The sequence below is a fragment of the Gadus macrocephalus genome, chromosome 13, assembly GCF_031168955.1.
Source record: "Gadus macrocephalus chromosome 13, ASM3116895v1".
NCBI classification, from domain to species: domain Eukaryota; kingdom Metazoa; phylum Chordata; class Actinopteri; order Gadiformes; family Gadidae; genus Gadus; species Gadus macrocephalus.
In genome coordinates this window covers 8,691,906-8,711,010 of record NC_082394.1, presented here as the reverse complement: position 1 = coordinate 8,711,010, position 19,105 = coordinate 8,691,906, and the positions used below count along the sequence as shown (strand labels likewise).

At 43.6% G+C, this 19,105-nt stretch overlaps 1 protein-coding gene across 2 annotated transcripts in view; it reads right to left on the bottom strand.

Annotated features, from left to right (window-relative positions):
* The window catches only part of rspo4 (R-spondin 4), a 20,406-nt gene extending 1,382 nt beyond the window's left edge, over positions 1 to 19,024 (bottom strand). Inside the window, exons 1-5 of one of the 2 annotated variants that reach the window (XM_060070062.1) lie at positions 18,461 to 19,024; positions 14,822 to 15,010; positions 14,144 to 14,281; positions 11,129 to 11,335; positions 1 to 1,429 (exon numbers count right to left, since the gene is read on the bottom strand). The exon at positions 1 to 1,429 is cut by the window's left edge and continues 1,382 nt beyond it. In XM_060070062.1, coding sequence (XP_059926045.1) covers positions 867 to 1,429; positions 11,129 to 11,335; positions 14,144 to 14,281; positions 14,822 to 15,010; positions 18,461 to 18,539 — 1,176 coding nt within the window. In that variant the 5' untranslated portion in view covers positions 18,540 to 19,024 and the 3' untranslated portion in view covers positions 1 to 866. The remainder of the gene's footprint in view (positions 1,430 to 11,128; positions 11,336 to 14,143; positions 14,282 to 14,821; positions 15,011 to 18,460) is intronic. The other variant, XM_060070063.1, reaches the window with a different exon arrangement.
* Positions 19,025 to 19,105: the final 81 nt, after the last annotated feature.

Sequence of the window (19,105 nt, the reverse complement as noted above, 5' to 3'; positions counted from 1 at the left end):
ATAGTGCATATATTTCAGCTTCCTTTATGCCGTTCAGCATTTTTGTATTTGTTTCTTTCAGACTCGGGGGGGGGGGGGGGGGGGTGTCCCCATGTGGCTACGCCCCTGTATGAAGCAAAAGAGCCTGCTCAAGAGCTGATGTCTCAGAACATGGTGTAGAGAACAATAAAGCACAGCGGGACACCTCAGACAGCTGGCACTCCTTAACAGAACATATTACCATGTGTCTCTTCAATAAAAGCCGGATCGTCAGTCGCAGTGAACCATAGCCAGCCTTGAATATTGGTATTACTTAGAATATACTTAGAGTATATAGAATATCAACAGACCAGGAAATATAAACGTTAAGTACTGCATTGCCTCGTAGTAGAACGTGTAACGTAGTTTAGTGAAATTATAAGACAGCGATCGTCTAATGAAGTGTAATAAGCGCTGTCATTATTTTTGTTTAAAATCAGAATTAAAATCAGAATTCTGAGAATAAAGTCAGAATTCTGGCTTTAATCTCACAGACTAAATCTTACAGGTTAAATAAGGGACGTTTGAGAATTCGGAAGAATAATGTCAGAATCTCTTTCGTAGAAGAAATATCTGATTGAGGAGGAAAAAATATAAGAGCGTGCAGGAAAACCTTTTGCGAGCACGAGAGCAAAGATAGCATTTGTGCGTATGGGTGCGTCAGTTGGCTGCTTCTTCACTTTATGTGAGATTGGGGAATTACTGAGCATGAGTACCGTTACAGTGCTTGTAATAATGAATTGTGTGCACGGATGTGTTAGTTGTGTTTGCTCTCGATTATTATATTTTTTTGGCAGTGATATGCCGCCATACATATGCCGTTTGTTTACGTGTGAGCGTGTCAATCTTTAGCCAATCGTCTGTGTCGGGCACTCCGTCTGCTTGTCTTGCTCCGTCTGTCTGTCTCGCTGCGTTTGTGTCTCTCGATCCGGTTGTGTCTCTCGCGTCGGTTGTGTCTCTCGCGTCGGTTGTGTCCCTCGCGTCGGATGTGTCTCTTGCTCCGCTTGTGTCTCTCGCGTCGGTTGTGTCTCTCGCTCCACTTGTGTCTCTTGCGTCGATTGTGTCTCTTGCATTGGTTTCGTCTCTCGCTCCACTTGTGTCTCTTGCGTCGATTGTGTCCCTTGCGTCGATTGTGTCTCTTGCATTGGTTTCGTCTCTCGCTCCACTTGTGTCTCTTGCGTCGATTGTGTCCCTTGCGTCGATTGTGTCTCTTGCGTTGGTTTCGTCTCTCGCTCTGCTTGTGTCTCTCGCGTCGGTTGTGTCTCTTGCGTAGGTTGTGTCTCCCGCGTCGGTTGTGTCTCTCGCGTCGGTTGTGTGTCTCGCCGTGTCTGTGTCTCTATCTCTGGAACTCCACCGGACTGAAGCAGCAATCTCTTCTTCTCTTTCTTTCTCCCAAGTCCTGGTTTCCTTTCTGTCAGAAGACAAACGTTTTGAATGTAAATAATGGACTACAGTCTGTTCTTTATCACAGCTACAGTCCATCCATTATCCCAGTTACAGTCATCCATTATCCCAGTTACAGTCATCCATTATCCCAGTTACAGTCATCCATTATCCCAGTTACAGTCATCCATTATCCCAGTTACAGTCATCCATTATCCCAGTTACAGTCATCCATTATCCCAGTTACAGTCATCCATTATCCCAGTTACAGTCATCCATTATCCCAGTTACAGTCATCCATTATCACAGTTACAGTCATCCATTATCACAGTTACAGTCATCCATTATCCCAGTTACAGTCCATCCATTATCCCAGTTACAGTCATCCATTATCCCAGTTACAGTCATCCATTATCCCAGTTACAGTCATCCATTATCCCAGTTACAGTCATCCATTATCACAGTTACAGTCATCCATTATCACAGTTACAGTCATCCATTATCACAGCTACAGTCCATCCATTATCCCAGTTACAGTCATCCATTATCACAGTTACAGTCAATCCATTATCACAGTTACAGTCATCCATTATCACAGTTACAGTCAATCCATTATCACATGTCCCTATGTCCTTGGCTTTATCACAGCTAAAGTCTTGTCTTCATCACGGCTAAAGTCTGTCCTTTATCACAGCTACAGTCTGTCCTTTATCACAGCTAGTCTGTTCCGGATTACAGCTATGGTCTGGGCTTCATCAATGTCTCAGAGGGCTTAACTCCCAGCCCTCAATAGAAGTAGGTTCCAAGCCACAGTGAGGACAACTGAATCTTGAGTCAAAATGATTAAAATAATCAAAACAGGACACAAACCCTGTCTCCTGGTCTGAACATCGTCCTTCTAAATCTGTTGTTTGACCGGTTTTAACTCACTGAGATACATGACAAGCGTGTGTTTAATTACCTTGCAAATGGTAAATAAGTACAGAAAGGGTTCAGACATAACTCTCAAACATCAAACACCATATCAGGCGGCCAAATGGGTTCTTTCCAATCGCTCCTACGTCTGGGATATGACCAGAGAGGGGTACCAGCGGGCTGTAATTTTGAAAGGTGGAAAAGCCTGCGTGTGTCTGTGTGTACTGTACAGAGTCCAGTCCTGTTCTGAGAAAAACTTTGAGTTTTCTTAGAGGAGAGAAAAGGCTATAAAAATCTAAGAAATCAATACAATGTACAGTTTTTCCCCAAGAATAAATTGTTGAAATGGTTCAGTGTTTCAAAATCTTAATCCCATATACAATGCCTTTAGCATACTACATATATGTGTACACTGTTCATACATAGGCTCCTAGCTGGAGTCTGAGAAATTATTCTGTTGTTTTCCATTTAACCTTGCCCCCGAGTTAAGAATATACTGCATATGAACATATGCAGCGAATAAAATGTTTACGAGGCTGTTGTTAAGCGCGTCTCATGGGGTTCCTGTTGTTAGCGGGAGCTAATCATTAGCGCCACTGAGGTCTTGTCCCACCGCCCAGCGCGCTAGCCGCTAGCTAACAGTTGCTAAATGATTGCTGTCATTCTGAAGCCATTAGGTCGCAGTTGTTTTTGGTTAATTAGGAATGCAAACAAACTTTGTTTGATTTGAAGCTAACTGGACCTTCGCCTGGGGGTTTAATGGTGTGGGCTGCAGATTGCTACCAACATGACAGTTATTATGGGATGGTTTATTACAGGAAACAAAAAAAATAAGTTGTGTCTGCAAAAACTCAAACAAACATTCCCCCCCCCCCCCCCCCCCTCAAGTCCCCTCTCGTCTGCTCCACTCCACTGAGGAGACAGGGGCGAGAAAGAGAGTGAGAGAGAGAATGAGACTCATATTCTGATGGTGCAGTGAGGGTATAAGAGGGCACATCTAAACATGGGACCAAAATATGCCAACAACATGTGTCCACTCTGCATCAACCAGAACATTTCAGAGAAACTAGGTAAAAAGAAAATGTGTACGTCTGTCCCTATCTCCTTCACCCTCGATGTTCGCCCCCATTCTCCCTCCCTTCCCCTGCCTCTCCCTCGCCAAGTCTTTAGCTCCCTCTCCCCCACTCTCTCCCTCCTTATTTTTCTGTCTCCACAGACAGAACCAGATGAGTGGCAACTCATCTTTCAGCCATTTTAAGTAAATCAAGATTTGTGTCGAAATACATCTAGCTCATTGGCCAACAAAACACACACACACACACACACTTGCACGCACACACACACACACGCACAAACACACTCATACTCGCACACAAAAAACACACACACACACACACACACAAACACACACACACACACATATTCAAAGACATAGGTAGAGGGACAGGTGGTCTGTAACTTGATAGAACAATGAAACACAACAAAACATATAATTCAATAAATTAAAGGATAAATATGAGTGTCCTGAGATCAGAGAGTTATTCGCTGCCTCTCCGATTTTTTTCATCCTTTTGTACAATAATAAAAACCTGACCGATTATCAATCTATCCTTCAACAGACTGGAAAAAATAACCTACCTTATCTACCTGTCTCTCTCTCTGGAGCACTCTGTCTTTACCTGCCTCTTTCTCTGGAACGCACTGGCTGTACCTATCGCTCTCTCTGGAACACACTGGCTGTACCTGTCTCTCTCTCTCTGGAACACACTTGTTGTACCTTAGCTACCTCCCTCTGTGTGTGTGTGTGTGTGTGTGTCTCTCTCTCTCTCTCTCTCTCTCTCTCTCTCTCTCTCTCTCTCTCTCTCTCTCTCTCTCTCTCTCTCTCTCTCTCTCTCTCTCTCTCTCTCTCTCTCTCTCTCTCTGGATTATACTAGCTATATTTTTCTACATCTCTGGAACACACTGTTATCTGAGCTATAATACCTGTTTATCTCTCACACACTCATATGACTCATAGCACCAGTAAACACGCTGCGTTTAAAGGGGCCTAATAATCCATTATGTGTCAAGCTATATGGAATGCCCCATTCCCATTGGAAGAGGTGGGTTTTCCTAATGGATGCTTTGGGTGTTTCATAATCATTTGGTTAGTAGAATACTTTATTCTTATTGCTACATAATGTTCCAAGGGTGTGCAAGATTTCTGAATAACGGGATACCTCTGCGTTTAATCACTTTTAAATCAATTCTGCATCAGATCAACTCCACGGTCATTTCCAACATCGACCAGATGGTTTACAAAAACAATGGGCTGATAAAGTTATAGATGAAAATAACTCAAATCTAATCATTGTTGGTAACTTTGGTAAAACTGAAAAAACCTATACCAAATATAGATAAAACACTAATGTACTCATTCCCATTAAGGGGACCACCCGTTGTGGTTGATTCCTGACCGAATAGACTAGCTAACCACAACCATCCGATGGCCCATTCAGTCAACAGAGAGCTGGGGTCTGCACATGTCACGTCAGCCGGAGGTCAACTCCGTCGGTCTCCCTCCGACAAACATAACCCCACATTTCCCTAATTTCCTACTTTGGAACATTTTCACAATCGCTGAGCTGATCAACACTTTAGACATTTCAATCACCCTAATCCAGTATGTGTTCCCCCTTTCACCCACCCTTGAGCTGCAACTAGACTCCCTTATAATAGTAGATGAGAGAATTCAACGGTAATTCGGTATCTGAATCGTAGCATGACTACGCATAATGTCCTACCAAAGTGAAACAACTGACAAACTCTTACACTCCCATGCTGAGTTCAACCTCGGCATGTGCACTAAGAGATACAAGAAACGGAGACACCGTGGGAGACTGAGAGAACATTAGAAACAGAGTGTGAGGGAGAGAGAGAGGAGGGAGAAGAGTGTGAGATATAGAAAAAAAGACAGCAAAAGAAATTAAAAGAGGGTCGAAGAGAGTGAGTGAGAGAGAGGAGAGAAAGAGAGTAAAATAGAAAGAGAGAGGGCGAAAGAGAAAGAGAAAAGAGGCAGAAGATAAAAAGAAAGGGGGGAGAGAGAGTGAGCGAGCGAGTGAGCGATTGTGAGAGCGAGACAGAGAGCGGGAGAGAGTGAGTGAGCGAGTGTTGGAGAGCGCGAGAGGGAGAGAGAGGGAGCAAGCGCGATTTGGATAGGGCGAGAGGGAGCGGGCATTTGGCAGACTCTTTCCTTTTCTTTAGCTAATGTCCCCCCTGCTGACAACAGCAGGTGCGGGGTTCGATGCCGTCAGCCGGTAGGTACTTCAGAAGAGAGGAGATGTCTGCATAAGGTGTTTTTTGGGTTGAATGACCTGACAACACAACACAGATCCAACCCTCCCCTCCACCTGTCCGTTGTGTAGAAATACATCATCTAGACTAACTCAGATCACCCAATGGGACGTCCATCACGTATGCTCAGTCCACACGAATGTTGTCCAAATTTTTAACCCAGGACAAGAAAGACATGCTGGTGCGATAGTGTTAACAAGCACACAAGACTTCTGCATGTCACCGCCCCGAGATGGAAGGACGCCCTCAAGACTTTGATTGGGTCTGCTAGGCCGGTTTTATTGAAACTCTCTAATTGTTTCCACCCAGTTTAAGCAACATAATCAGGGAGAATGTCCCTCACGAAATGACTAATGCTATGATATCATTTCCTGTTGATAGTCCCCAGGAAAAAACACACTACATATGTATCTCTATATATCTTTAGATTTTGATCTATCAATTCTTTTGACTTATCCATCTATTTCATTCAATATACTTTTATCTATCTATTTATCTAGCCATACATTCTTCCCTTATCTGTCTATCCATCTTATTATCTATCTCTAGTTCTGGTTCTACTTCTACTACTTCTACTAGACCCTCATTTGGGTTCGCTCCAGAGAGGGTGTGTATTAAGTTCATTCCCCTTGAAATGTGAGGGGAAATAGCAAATACAAATGCGATTTTCGAGCCCCACTAACTCCCCTTGTGGACGTGTATAATGATGCATTTGGCACAAAACAACAGAATATGGGTAAATATGTGCCAAATTATCTTATAATTCTCGCTCTGGGACTGTTAAATGGCGTGCACAGCTCTTAGGTATTAGGGTTAGGGATAACGCTGGCATTTGCTACCCTCTTTCCGCAGAGTACGTTGGTGTTCAACGGTCTTCAGACTTCAACAGGTCCCTGATAGCCTGATAGTCAGCCAACATAGTCTCCACTCTCAACCAGCCCAGGAAAATGTTTGAGTGTGATGGATACCATCAGCTTTGAGTTACGGGCTGGGCAGCTTCTAAGCTTCTTAAAAAACTGTGGGCATTGCATGATTCATAAATAATGCGTGCCGCAATATGCTTTCTCCCTACAAGGAAACTTAAATCATATCTCTCTCCCTCCAGGGACCAGTAAATCAACCCCTTCCCTCTCCCTGACTCCCACCATCTCTCCTTCCACGCTCTCTCTCTCTCTCTCTCTCTCTCTCTCTCTCTCTCCCAACATCTCTCCTTCCTCTCGCTCTCTCTCCCACAACCTCTCCTTCCTTTCCCTCTCCCTCTCTCGCCCCCTCTCTCTCTCTTGATGTGTTGTAAATCAGTGTGTGAGTGGAAGATTATCACCACCATAAATACGTCTTAACAAAGCTTTTCAGCTAAATGCTAGCATGTGTCCCGTGTGAAGCATGTGGGCCCTGGACCGCGGCACTGGGGACAGGACTACGGGGCTCAGGGCAGGACCAGCCCCGGGCACTGCGGGGTACATACGCACAGCCCGGGATGCATATGCACAGCTACGAGTTCCCCAGCTCGTAGCTCAGAGCTGCTGGTATCCATCACTCTCAAAAAACTTTTTTCCGGGCTGGTTGAGAGTGAAGGCTACGTTGGCACCGCCTTTGTCTTAAGAAGGAGCCAATATGGACACACGGAAGAGAGACAGAGACATGGCAGACAGACAGCCAGCTACGCAGGTAGACATACAGACAGACAGACAGACAGACAGGGAGGGGGAGACAGACAGAAAGACAGCCAGCCAGACAGAGGGAGAAAGAGAGAGAGAATCTAATGTTTGATCGTTCACGAGAGAGACAGGTGGTTAAGGTAGGGCCTGTGTGTTCCAGAGAGAGAGGAAAAGCAGGACAGTATGTTCCAGTGTGTTGGAAGATAGATCATCGTTCAGGTCAGGCCATTCTCTATCAAACATTTCAAAGCACCTTTATTAGTTCTACACATTTACTATTTGACAGCTGCCAGTTAAGTATGTGGAGAGAAGGAAAAATATGGATACAAAATTGAAAAGAAATGTAATAAAAATAAAAATAACTGGTGTTTGGAAAAATGTCCAAACACACCCATTGTTCCGTCGACAGGGCCCTCATGACCCAAAGTCCTCGTAACCCAACTTCTCAGTAAAGGTGTTCTTGCCTACCATTCACACAACGTGCACCTTAGGAGCCAAGGTCTTTCTTCATTTGGCGAGAAAGTTTTGAAATGTATGCGTCAGTAAGAATGATACAGCGTCTCGACCTCCCCTCAACGCAAACAACGGCATTCACATCTACAGCACACAGGCCATTCGTCAGCTGCCAAACTCCACTGTTACCTCCATACAGGGTCAGTCTTAACTTCTCAGCTTATGTTGATGAATTGACCGCACACAGCCCATGTACAAGGTCTTCCTGCGAACACTTCAGTCTCTGTTTCGGGGTCCTGGTGTAAAGAAATGTCCCTCTAAAGCTCTTCATCTCAGAGACCATGCCCCGATGCCATGATCCCTTTGGTCTGGGACCACCTTTTAGCAGTTGTCACTCCACCAAAGGTATTGGGGTTCATCGCCATCAAATGCTTTTACCTGGGCCAACGAAATAAGACCAGTACCTTGGCCAAAACTGCTAGAGAGGTCCAAAACCTCCTAAATCAAATGTACAAAGTTTCTGATCAACCTGCCAGGCACGCAGTATGTCTGGTCCTGATGTATGACAGGTTATTGTAATGATTCCACAGGAGGGACTCAGGGGACCAGTTCTCAATGACTAATGTCTTCGAAATGTCTTATCCATCTTGACAACAGAGATGCCACCACCCTCCTACATAAGAGAGGAGATTAACGGGAATTTTGGTGCCTCAGGTATTGTGGTGTAGGGAGTAGGCATGACTCGAAGGATAGTAAAGGTTCAACACGATTGATAATTCAGAGACACAAGGTAATACACAACACATGGACATCGATTCTGGAGGTGGTTCATGCAGGGATCTGCCTTATCCAGGTAAAAATTCAGTATATATTGTGGGGGCGGAATGGTTAAGAAGACATTCCTATAGGGTCTGATTTACCCAGGGAAATCTTCAATCTATGTTGGTATGGGCAGAATGGTAAAGAAGCCACGCCTAGGGTGTGATTATTCTCACAACCAAAAAACGTTATGGTCTAGAACCTAAACTCTGAAGCAGAGACTAGTCAGAACTGGTGTTAGCATGAATGGGTGATCTCATGAGATACGAATGAGCTTTAACATTTTGTGGTTTAATAATGAAATACAATAAATGTATTTATCTCAGAGGCAACACTCAAATAGCCAGGCTCTCACTTCATACAGCCTCGGACCTCCCCGATTACATCCCAAAAAGCGTTATAAAACTACAGTGAGCCAATCATTGACCGGTGCCTAACTGCCCTGCATGCGTATAAGATCTGACAGTAAATCAACCTGCTTAAGGGCTACTTTTTGAATTTAAGGGCTTCAATATGCTCTCGATTTGTTTTGGAGTAAGCCAAAGTCTGAAATTCCACTATCTTACCCTCTAGGTCAGAACGATTAATCAAATTCAAGACGACATCGCAATATAATAGAAAGCAAGAACATTTCCATTTTGAAGTGTTTGTTTTAGTGTTACACAATCTAACCAATCAGGCGGTAGGAATCTGAAACACAGGGCCATGTGAGGTTCACGTGTACACAACGCTTCCCTACGCTCACGTGACAACCCAACCACTAGTTTGTCAAGTAGGCCAAATACCAGCCGGCAGAGATCACTGACTAAAATGTTTATGTAAGAGTATATAGGAACGAGATACAAAACTGCACTGCAAAATTATTAAGGAGATAGCAGAGTTCAAAGGGAAAGATTTGATGCCCCTCAACACGGGGACCATGGCCGGGTTTACAGCTTTGGTAAAGACACTGGAGAAACGGTACAGCATGCAATCCTGCACATGTTTTGGCCATGCTATCATTAACAACCACAGACCAATATAAAATCGACCCTTCATAAGTAAAATCATAGAGAAAGTTGTAAGCAAATTAATGATTTCTTAAAAACTCAATTAGCTGCAAGTCAATTTCCAGTCAGGTTTTCAACACCTTCATAGCAGCGAAACAGTTATTTTTAAAGTGGTAAAAAGATATTTGTCTTCTCAAAGGCTCAAAGAAAATATCCAATATCGATGCTATTGGACCCTAGCATTGACCACTGTTACACACTGCACTCAATCATTATGGACAGATTGAAAAATTGTGTTGGGCTTTCCGGCACAGTCTTAAACTGGTTCAGCTCAAATCTACAAGACAGGAACTTATTTTTCTCCATTACTAACTATTTATCTGAAATAACTAACGTGACGTGTGGAGTCCCCCAAGGCTCCATTGTAGGACCATCTTTATTCTATATCTACATCCACTAGGCCTAATTATGCAAAATAACAACTTCGCTTGCCATTGTTATGCGGACGATTCATAAATCTATATAGCCCTATCACCAACTGACTATCGTCCTATAGATCTGCGGTGCAATGAGCAGGTCAAGGACTGGATGTGCCAGATTTACTTGCAACTAAATAAGGACAAAACTGATATAATTGTTTTGGTGCAAAAATGAGAGACAGTCAGCCAGCACCTCGAGTACCTCTCCTTAAAAATCGAAAAAGAAGCCAGAAATCTTGGCCGTTATAATGGATTCAGATCTAAATTACAAGTCAAATAAAATTGGCCTACGATCAACTGAAAGACTAACAAGACTAAGAAGACTCATGTCAAAAAAAAAGTTGTCCATGCATCTTTTAATAGGTTCTCTTTGCAGGCCTTCCAAAAAAAGCCATTACGCAGCTACAGCTTGTTCAGAATGCAGCTGCTAGAGTTCTTACATAGAACAAAATATTTGAACGCATTACACCAATTCTTAAAATCCCTGCATCGGCTACATGTATGTCAGAGGATTGATTAAAAAATACTGCTGCTCACCTATAAATATAGAAAGATATATGAACCTTCTAGACATTTGAGATCAACTGGGACCAGGTCAAACTCAAAACGAAACATGGAGGAGCAGGATTCAGCTAATAAGCAACTGAAGATCTGAGAATTGCTCCAACCCTGACTACACTTTCTGCTAAATTATAATGCAATTTGAATCTATTATTTTATTCAATTGTCTTTAATGCATTCTTTAATTCATGTTTTGATTAGTCTTTTACTGATTATAAACTATCTGATAAAAGTCTTTCAGGCATTTCTTAAATCCTTTTTCATTTCATTGTTTGAGATGTTTTTATGTTTCAGCTTTGTGTATGAAATGTGCTGTATAATAAAGTCGACTTGACATCAACCACAGAGACTCCACAAAGGCATTTTGAAATCCCTATACATGGAAGGCAACACGTGTTCTAAGCGAGGGGATTGACAACCAGAAAGAATTTTCACAATTGCCGAGACAAATTTCCCAAGCGGCGATAATTCTCTGTGGAGAAAGTCATCGCTAATAAAAGCAACTGTTTTTGGCGGTCACCTTTCTCACATCTCTTCTTCATCCTACAGCTGCGTGTCTCTCTGTGCACTGGACACGGGGGCTCGGACTTCTCTTCAGGCCTATTGGGGGCCAGCTCCGGCTGGCGGGTCCTCCTCTGTCGGCCCCAGCGGAAGCCACAGGGGGCGCCGCCACGCAGACAGGGAGTCCACTCCCCCCATTCCCCCCCCGGGACCAACACACAGTCCTCTGGAGAGAGAGAGAGAGCGAGAGAGAGAGAGAGAGAGAGAGAGAGAGAGAGAGAGAGAGAGAGAGAGAGAGAGAGAGAGAGAGAGAGTGAGCAAGAGCAAGAGAGCGAGAGAGCGAGAGAGAGAGCAAGAGAGCGAGAGAGCGGGAGAGAGAGAGAGAGAGCGGGAGAGAGAGCAAGAGAGAGAGAAAGAGAGAGAGAGAGAGAGAGAGAGAGAGAGAGAGAGAGAGAGAGAGAGAGAGAGAGAGAGAGAGAGAGAGAGAGAGAGGGCAGGAGAGTGGAAAAGAGAGATGGTGGGAATGGGGGGAGAGAAAGGGATAAAGACAGAGTGGGAAGGGAGGGGGTAGAGAGAAAGAGAGAGTGAGAGAGTGAGAGAGGGGAAAAGAGCAAGAGGAAAATGAGATGTGGGAAAGGGGGGACAGAAAGGGAAAGAGACAGAGAGGGGGAGGGGAAAGGGTAGAGAAAGAGAGTGAGAGCGAGAGAGATAGAGAGGGGGGGGAAATAAAGGAGATGGTGGGACAGATATGGGGAGGGGAGGGGTAGAGAGATATGGTTAGATGGTGAAGGATATAGGGAAGTAGAAGGTGGAGGGATGAGATGGAGAAAGAAGGGAGGAGACAGATGAAAGAATGAATCGATAAAGAGAGAGAGAGGAGAGAGAGAGAGAGAGAGAGAGAGAGAGAGAGAGAAAGAGAGAGAGAGAGATGAGAGGGAGAGAGAGAGAGAGAGAGAGAGAGAGAGAGAGAGAGAGAGAGAGAGAGAGAGAGAGAGAGAGAGAGAAAGAGAGAGAGAGAGATGAGAGGGAGAGAGAGAGAGAGAGAGAGAGAGAGAGAGAGAGAGAGAGAGAGAGAGAGAGAGAGAGAGAGAGAGAGAGAAAAGAGAGGCAAAGGGGAGGAAGGGAAGGTGGTGTTGAAGAGCCAGAGGAGAAAGGGATGGGGGGTGAGTGTAGAGGATAGGAGAAGGGTGTTGGGGGTGAAAGGAAAGAAAAGAGAGGGTTGGGGGTGATAGGAGAAGAGAAGAAGAGAAAGGTTTGGGGGTGAGGGCAGAGAGAGGAGGGGTTGGAGGTCGGGTTGGAGTTAAAATGTGTATACAGTATGTGAAGGATGAGGTTGTGAAGACAGATGTAGGAACCATCCGTCCCTCTTACCCCAAGAGAAACAGTAGGAGGTTCTGACCGCTGAGAGATCAGGAGATAAATTAAGGGAAACCCGTGAAAGCCCAGCTAATCAGAATCATGTGTCTAAACTCTGCACACCAGTTCACAGAGATAAAGTCTCCTTTTATCAAAATTTGTGTTCAGATGCTAGTCCGCCCTGTTCATGGAACTCAGAATATAAGTTGTTCAACTTTAACATTGACATTTAAGATCAAATGTTTTTATCTGATATTCTGCTAATATTGAAAACGATTGTTTACATTTTGTATGCGTAGTGTTAAGGGGTTGGACCCAAACAGTGAGACCACTTCTTCATCTAACGGTTCAATGATGTCTCTCAGCACTATTTGTAACTAATAACCGTTTCTTCTTCCGCTGGGCTGTGCGCAATGATACAGGAAGCACTGACAATAGCATCACAACCTACACAACTACCTGGGATTTTTAGGGATGTGACAAACATTCTCCACAGCAGCATCACACTGAAGAGGATGCTGCCCCTTTTCATTGATTCAAGCTCCGGACAAACTATTTTCACAAGAGAGGTCAAGCCTTTACCTTGCGAAGCAGCTGGATCACGATCATTCAAATTCATGTTACCCAGCCAGTGGTTACGACCAATCTGTGTCCTATAAGAAACTACCTGATCTAGGTGATACATCATTTTTTTAAAACAGTTTCCAAGGGCAACATTCCTAGAAGGTTATGTGTATCAGGTTAGGGAAGCCTCCCAAACGATAAGATTGTAATTCCTGCACCAAAGTCCCGCTCGTTGCAGCAAAGTCACCCCACATTGGATTGCATACGCTGGCATGCCCCACCGTCTTGGCTCTCACCGCTGTTGCATGTGCCACAACCAACTGGTGGGCTCACTTTTTTTTCCTCCCTCTTTGTACTTTCCATTTCATACTGGATAAGATCCTTCTAGCAAAATTTGGGCTTGAACAAATCGGATTATTGTCCGATGATTGTTTCTTTGAGGGCGCATCAGATCAGTGTGGTTGTTATTGGAGGGGTCACCAGTATCGTTGTGCAAAGCCCAGCAGAAAACAAAAGTGATTCGAGACGTGATTTTAATAACCTTAAAATGAATGCTGTAATAGTGCTTGCATTCAAAGCTGAATTCACATTTTTGGATTTTGCAGTTTAGCAGTTTGATTTTATTTTCTGTGGAGACGAACTGCCATAGGTTCGACTTGGGTCTGACACCGCTCTGTAAATGTAAAACCACACGTCAGGCCGACGGACTGACTTATACGGCAAACTAAAACTTTAAATGATACTAAAAACTGTGTGTCAGGGACTAAACGTCCAACTCGATTCCCTTCTCCGTGGTCTACCAGAGAGGAGTCTGTGATCTTAAAAAAACAATCAGGCTTCAGGATTTCATTCCAGCAGCAGAATGTGTGAAGACTAAAAGCAAATCATATGCTGTACGGCACTAGAGAATAAAACCCTTCCCATATGTGTCTTGTCAAGATGTTTAAAGAGCTCTCCTCACAGAGCTTCTGGATCTGGAGCTGAAGAGGACTTGACCACAGCACTGTTGAACTGGCCCGGGCTTAAAAGCTCCTCACTGTGCTTGGCTAATCAACCACTAACCTCTACATGCCAACATGGCTAGCGCTAGCTCAATAACTCACGGGCCACTCACCCAAGCAGTCTCCGTGGTGGTGGAAGGTGCGGGCGGGGCAGCGGGTCAGACACCGACCCTTGTAGAGCTGCAGCCCAGGACGGCACCGGGTGCAGAAGTCCCTGTTGAAACACTGCTCACAGTCCAGAGACTTGCACCCTGGAAGAGCACAAGGAAATGCACTTAATGGCTGACGGACGGACCGACGGACAGACAGACACACTGACTGACTGACCGACTCTTACTGATAGTTGATTATATTGTTATAGATTATAGATAATCAGGTTAAAGATTATGAAGGATGTCATGATGGATTAAAGAGGACATAATTAAGGCTTAATATAAAATATACTTGATATTACAGATTAAATAATATGACTGATTCAATTCAATTATGTTACTTTATAGATAATATGATAGAGAATATTTTTTTACATCATAAACGATACGATGGATAATAAATTATATTATGATAGATTCTAGACCATATTATTATGCATACTATATTATATTATGTAGATGATTTAATGATAGATTATGGCTGGTATTATTACAGAGTATAGATTATATAATTAAATTGATTACATGATTATACATATTAAGATATGTTATTGATATATATATCATTATATATTATAGATATGATAAATTGTATTTCATAATATCATAGATTAAAGATGATATTAAAGATCAAATTACTCATGCAGATGTTGGCTTGCTTCCCTCTCTGTCCGTAGTGGCCGGGGGGGCAGGCCTGCAGACACACACCATGGTGGGACATCCCATCCCTCTGCAGGAACAGGAAGAGTCGCTCGGGGCAACGCACACAGCCGTTGTCCTGGGAACAATCCAGGCAGCTGCGGCAGTCTTCCAGGCTCTCTCTGTCACCTGCAGAGAGAGAAGCAGCCATCAGGAATGAATCAGACCCGCTATCAACCGGTAATCAATCAGTTATCAATCCGGTATCGTTCAAGGTATCAATATGTAATCAATCCGTTGTCAATTGGGTATTAACAGTTGTCAATCAGTTATGAAATGGGTATCGTTTTGGTATCAATCAGCTAGGCTGAGAGATGGTCAAGAATTATAGCACCATCTCTACCACAACGCCTTTTCGATTCTCCTAACATCCTGTGAGCTGTGTGGTTAGCCCCAGAGAAAGGGAATTAGAACATTAAAGAGAATAACGACAAAAACTCCAAGAAAAATATACATTGAGGATTATTTACACAGAATTTGACAAAGCAACATCCAAAACATGTAAGTGAGACAGACACCCGGAGGTCCCGCCCTTCTCCCGCTTACAACGGTCCTCCGTCGTCAGATGAGAACACCTGGGAACATGCTTACCAATCAGTCAACCAGAAACGGCAGGCTCAAAGTCTGATAGGTCAGCGTTCTCATGACGGATGCTGCCAGCCAATAGGGTGAGTGCGCCACCCCACCACTCATTGGTCCCAGGGTACATGATATTAGATAACAATTAGCAGAGGACCAGAGAGAGGACCTGAACTGTTCTGATTTGCTCCTCTGGAATCCTTCCTTATTCAACCGTTATGTTAAACATGATGCTTCAAAGAATTAATAACAAGTACAGACAAGATGTTAAACAAAACTATATTAACTCTAGTGTCAGCAGGTGGAAGCGGAAGCTATATTTGTACAATAGGTAGGGGGACTCATCCAGTCGTTCCTGGCACTCACACTGCCCCCCACCCCATCCACATCGGAGGGGTCCGCGGGATCTGAGGGTTCAGCAGACCTCCAGAGGAGCACGGCTGAAGGTAGCGGTAAACACTAACCTTTGACCTCGCATGCGATTGCGTTGTTTTTCTAACCAAAGCCAGGTGTAGCCCAGGCTCCTCCAGGCTTTCATGATGGTATGCTAGCATTTGCCACAGGGGCAAAGGGGGGTGAAAATGCGGAGATGTGAAAAGCACGTGCATGATTACACACATGATGCACTATATTGCGGCGACCAGAAGAGTAGACCACACTTCAAACACACACACATACCCGCTTAAACTTACTGTTAAAAACACTGTTACACACACTCTTGCACACTTATATGTACACACACGCTCACACATAAAGAACAAACATGCTCCACACACACACACACACACACACACACACACACACACACACACACACACACACACACACACACACACACACACACACACACACACACACACACACACACACACACACACTTACTGTGTGTTTGACAGAAGGTGAGAGAGACCAAAGAGGAGAGTAGCGGTATGAAAGGAGGAGGTGACGATGATGATGATGCTAATGATTATGATGATGATGAAAAAGAGAGAGGAAGATAGTTAATCACTCGTCATTAACTCTGAGGAGAAGGTCAGAAGTCAACTCCCCTCGCCAACCACCTCGCTTGACCCCAGGAGCCATTGAGTGGCGTCGGGCCCCCCACTCTCACAAGCGTTACCGTGACTACCGGCACGCCATGCAACCCTTCTGAGAACCCACCGACCGGCTCCTACCCCGCTATTAATAAACTCTAAAGTTTTTTGGTTCTGGATTTTCTGTTTAGTTTCAGATCATTTTTATAACAAAACACAGACAGGACATCTTTTCGTAGTGGATCAGAAAAACGTTGTTATTCAACCTTTACCCAACCAGCTGAGTCTCATGAGGATTCTCTTTCCCAAGAGCCGCCAGCCCAAACACCAAACAAGTGCAACACCAACGACCCAGATGGCTGCGTCGCTCGTGTCCAGCACTGACTGAAGCACCGGCCAGTGGTTCGGTGTCGCTCCAGATTGGTGTCATTATGGGTTAGCATAGCGCTAAGCAGCTGTCACTACCAGTTAGCGCTTTAACTGAGCGGGACGTCCGACGTCTCCCTCCCTCTAATCACCTCTCTCGCCCGGGGGAATGCTCTTAACACTGTAATGCGTTGGCGGCGAGGAGGAGACGGACAGAGTGATCCTAACAAACAGCAGGAAACATTTATCTGCTTTGGCGTCGCCTCGGTTTCTGGAGAACTTGAACAGCTAAACGGAAGTTTAGATTGTTATTGATCACCTGGTTTGATCAATAACAATCTGATTTATCAGCCTCACCTAAAAGTCACTTTCGATAATAGCACTAATAAATAAATGTATTCATCATTTTAGAATGAAGCTTGATTTTTTTTATCTGATGCATGTATTATATTCAATATTTATATTTTTTGGAAATGTATTTGCCTTTTAGTTTTCATTTATAAAGAGGTAAAAAGGTTTACTGCATCTCGAATCGAGTAAATAAAATGTATATTGTCTAATAGTAATGAAAATATATTGTGAAAATGCAGTAATCAATTAATTAACCTGATAAAGTGTATTTATTATTGTTCATATTACCTATCAGGTTATTTGAACGAATTGGAAAAGTAAACACATTATTGTATGTTTTATAACATAATTAATATTATTAATCCTATATTTAAATTATGAATCGCATTAATCACATATGAATCCACACAGAGACAGCAACATCAGCATGGATGATTGGTATGCTGTCTTGCTCAAAGACAATCAAGCAAGTCTACTCTGTCTCAATAAGTGGCAATACATTTAGTATCTAGTTTATTTGAGATCATGCCTTGTGTGCAACCGATACAGACGGATACGGAGTGATCAATAAAGTTCAGTACTTAGTAGGGAAGAAATTACTTTATAATTACGTATTATTAGTTTTAACTCCTTTAATTGTTCCAACACAGGCCAACCACTAAGTAGTATTGAGGCAGTAGGTATTTCTTTCCGAATGAATAATAGTTTAATTTGTGTATTTATGAGTATTTACTGGCTTAGATATTACATTTTTTGTTTTATGTTTACACTTTTATTACAGCCGTTTCCAGGTGAGGCTGAGAACATTAAGAACATATAATGAATTCCAAGATATCCAAGTGCCAAGAAGCAATAAAAATAATAAATAAAAAAACATAAAGAGTAAAACAAAGCAAACGTCTTGTTTTATAGCAAAGCATTTTCCATGTGAGGCTGAAAACCATCAAGCAATATTGGAACAATTGCATTGCAAGTCTCCAAAACAAACTATGAAAACAACCTATACACCAATCAGAAACAACTGTTTATTCGGATTATCTTTCAATAAATGAATAAATTATTCTAAGACAAAATGTGGCATCAGTGAAGTTGAAATTCAAAGCATTCCCCATGTATTGAGAGCATGGATCAAAATGCTTTGCTATAATTTTCCATGATATTTGATGACATTGAAATCGTGAGGCTGCATATGAATCCCACGCATGCCTAGAACCACAACCCATCGCCTGGGAGTTTGATGGTAGCTCACCGGAGGGTTTGAGCGCGGAGGTGATGCGAGCGACGGTCCAGAGGATGGAGGTCACGGTGGAGAGCAACAGCAGATGCATCGGGACGGCTGGTCGAGCGCCTGCCTCACACCCATGGGCAGGGCATCGTGGCACACTCCAGGGTTGGTAGTCTGAAGTCGGTTAATAATCCAGAGTCTCCCTCGACGGACGGAGGGAAAAGGAGTGTGAAAATCCCGGAAGAGGTGGAGAGAAAGGAGGAGCGTCCAGGGAGAGGTGGGAGAGGAGGAGGAGAGAACTCCCCCTTTCACCCACGAGGAGAGGTTGAGGTGAAGATAGGAGTGGGGTGCACTGGAGCGAGAGCGAGATTCACCTCTGTCGCGGGCCCTATCGAAACACACGGTCAATGTGCCACCCACCTTAAAATTAGAGCCAAACAATCTGCACTTATCCGATTTCTCTGTTAACTCTTTAAAGGCTGTTTAACGCTTCATGGGCTGGTTCAACTCTCTAAAGGCTGTTTTTACTCTTTATGGACTGTTTTAACTCATAATATACAGTGTTCTCTTTATATGCTTTTTTAACTTGTTATTTTTCTATTTATCGATTGTGAGGCTCTGCTTTAACTCTTGATGGACTGTTTTGACTCTTAATGAATGGTGTTTTAT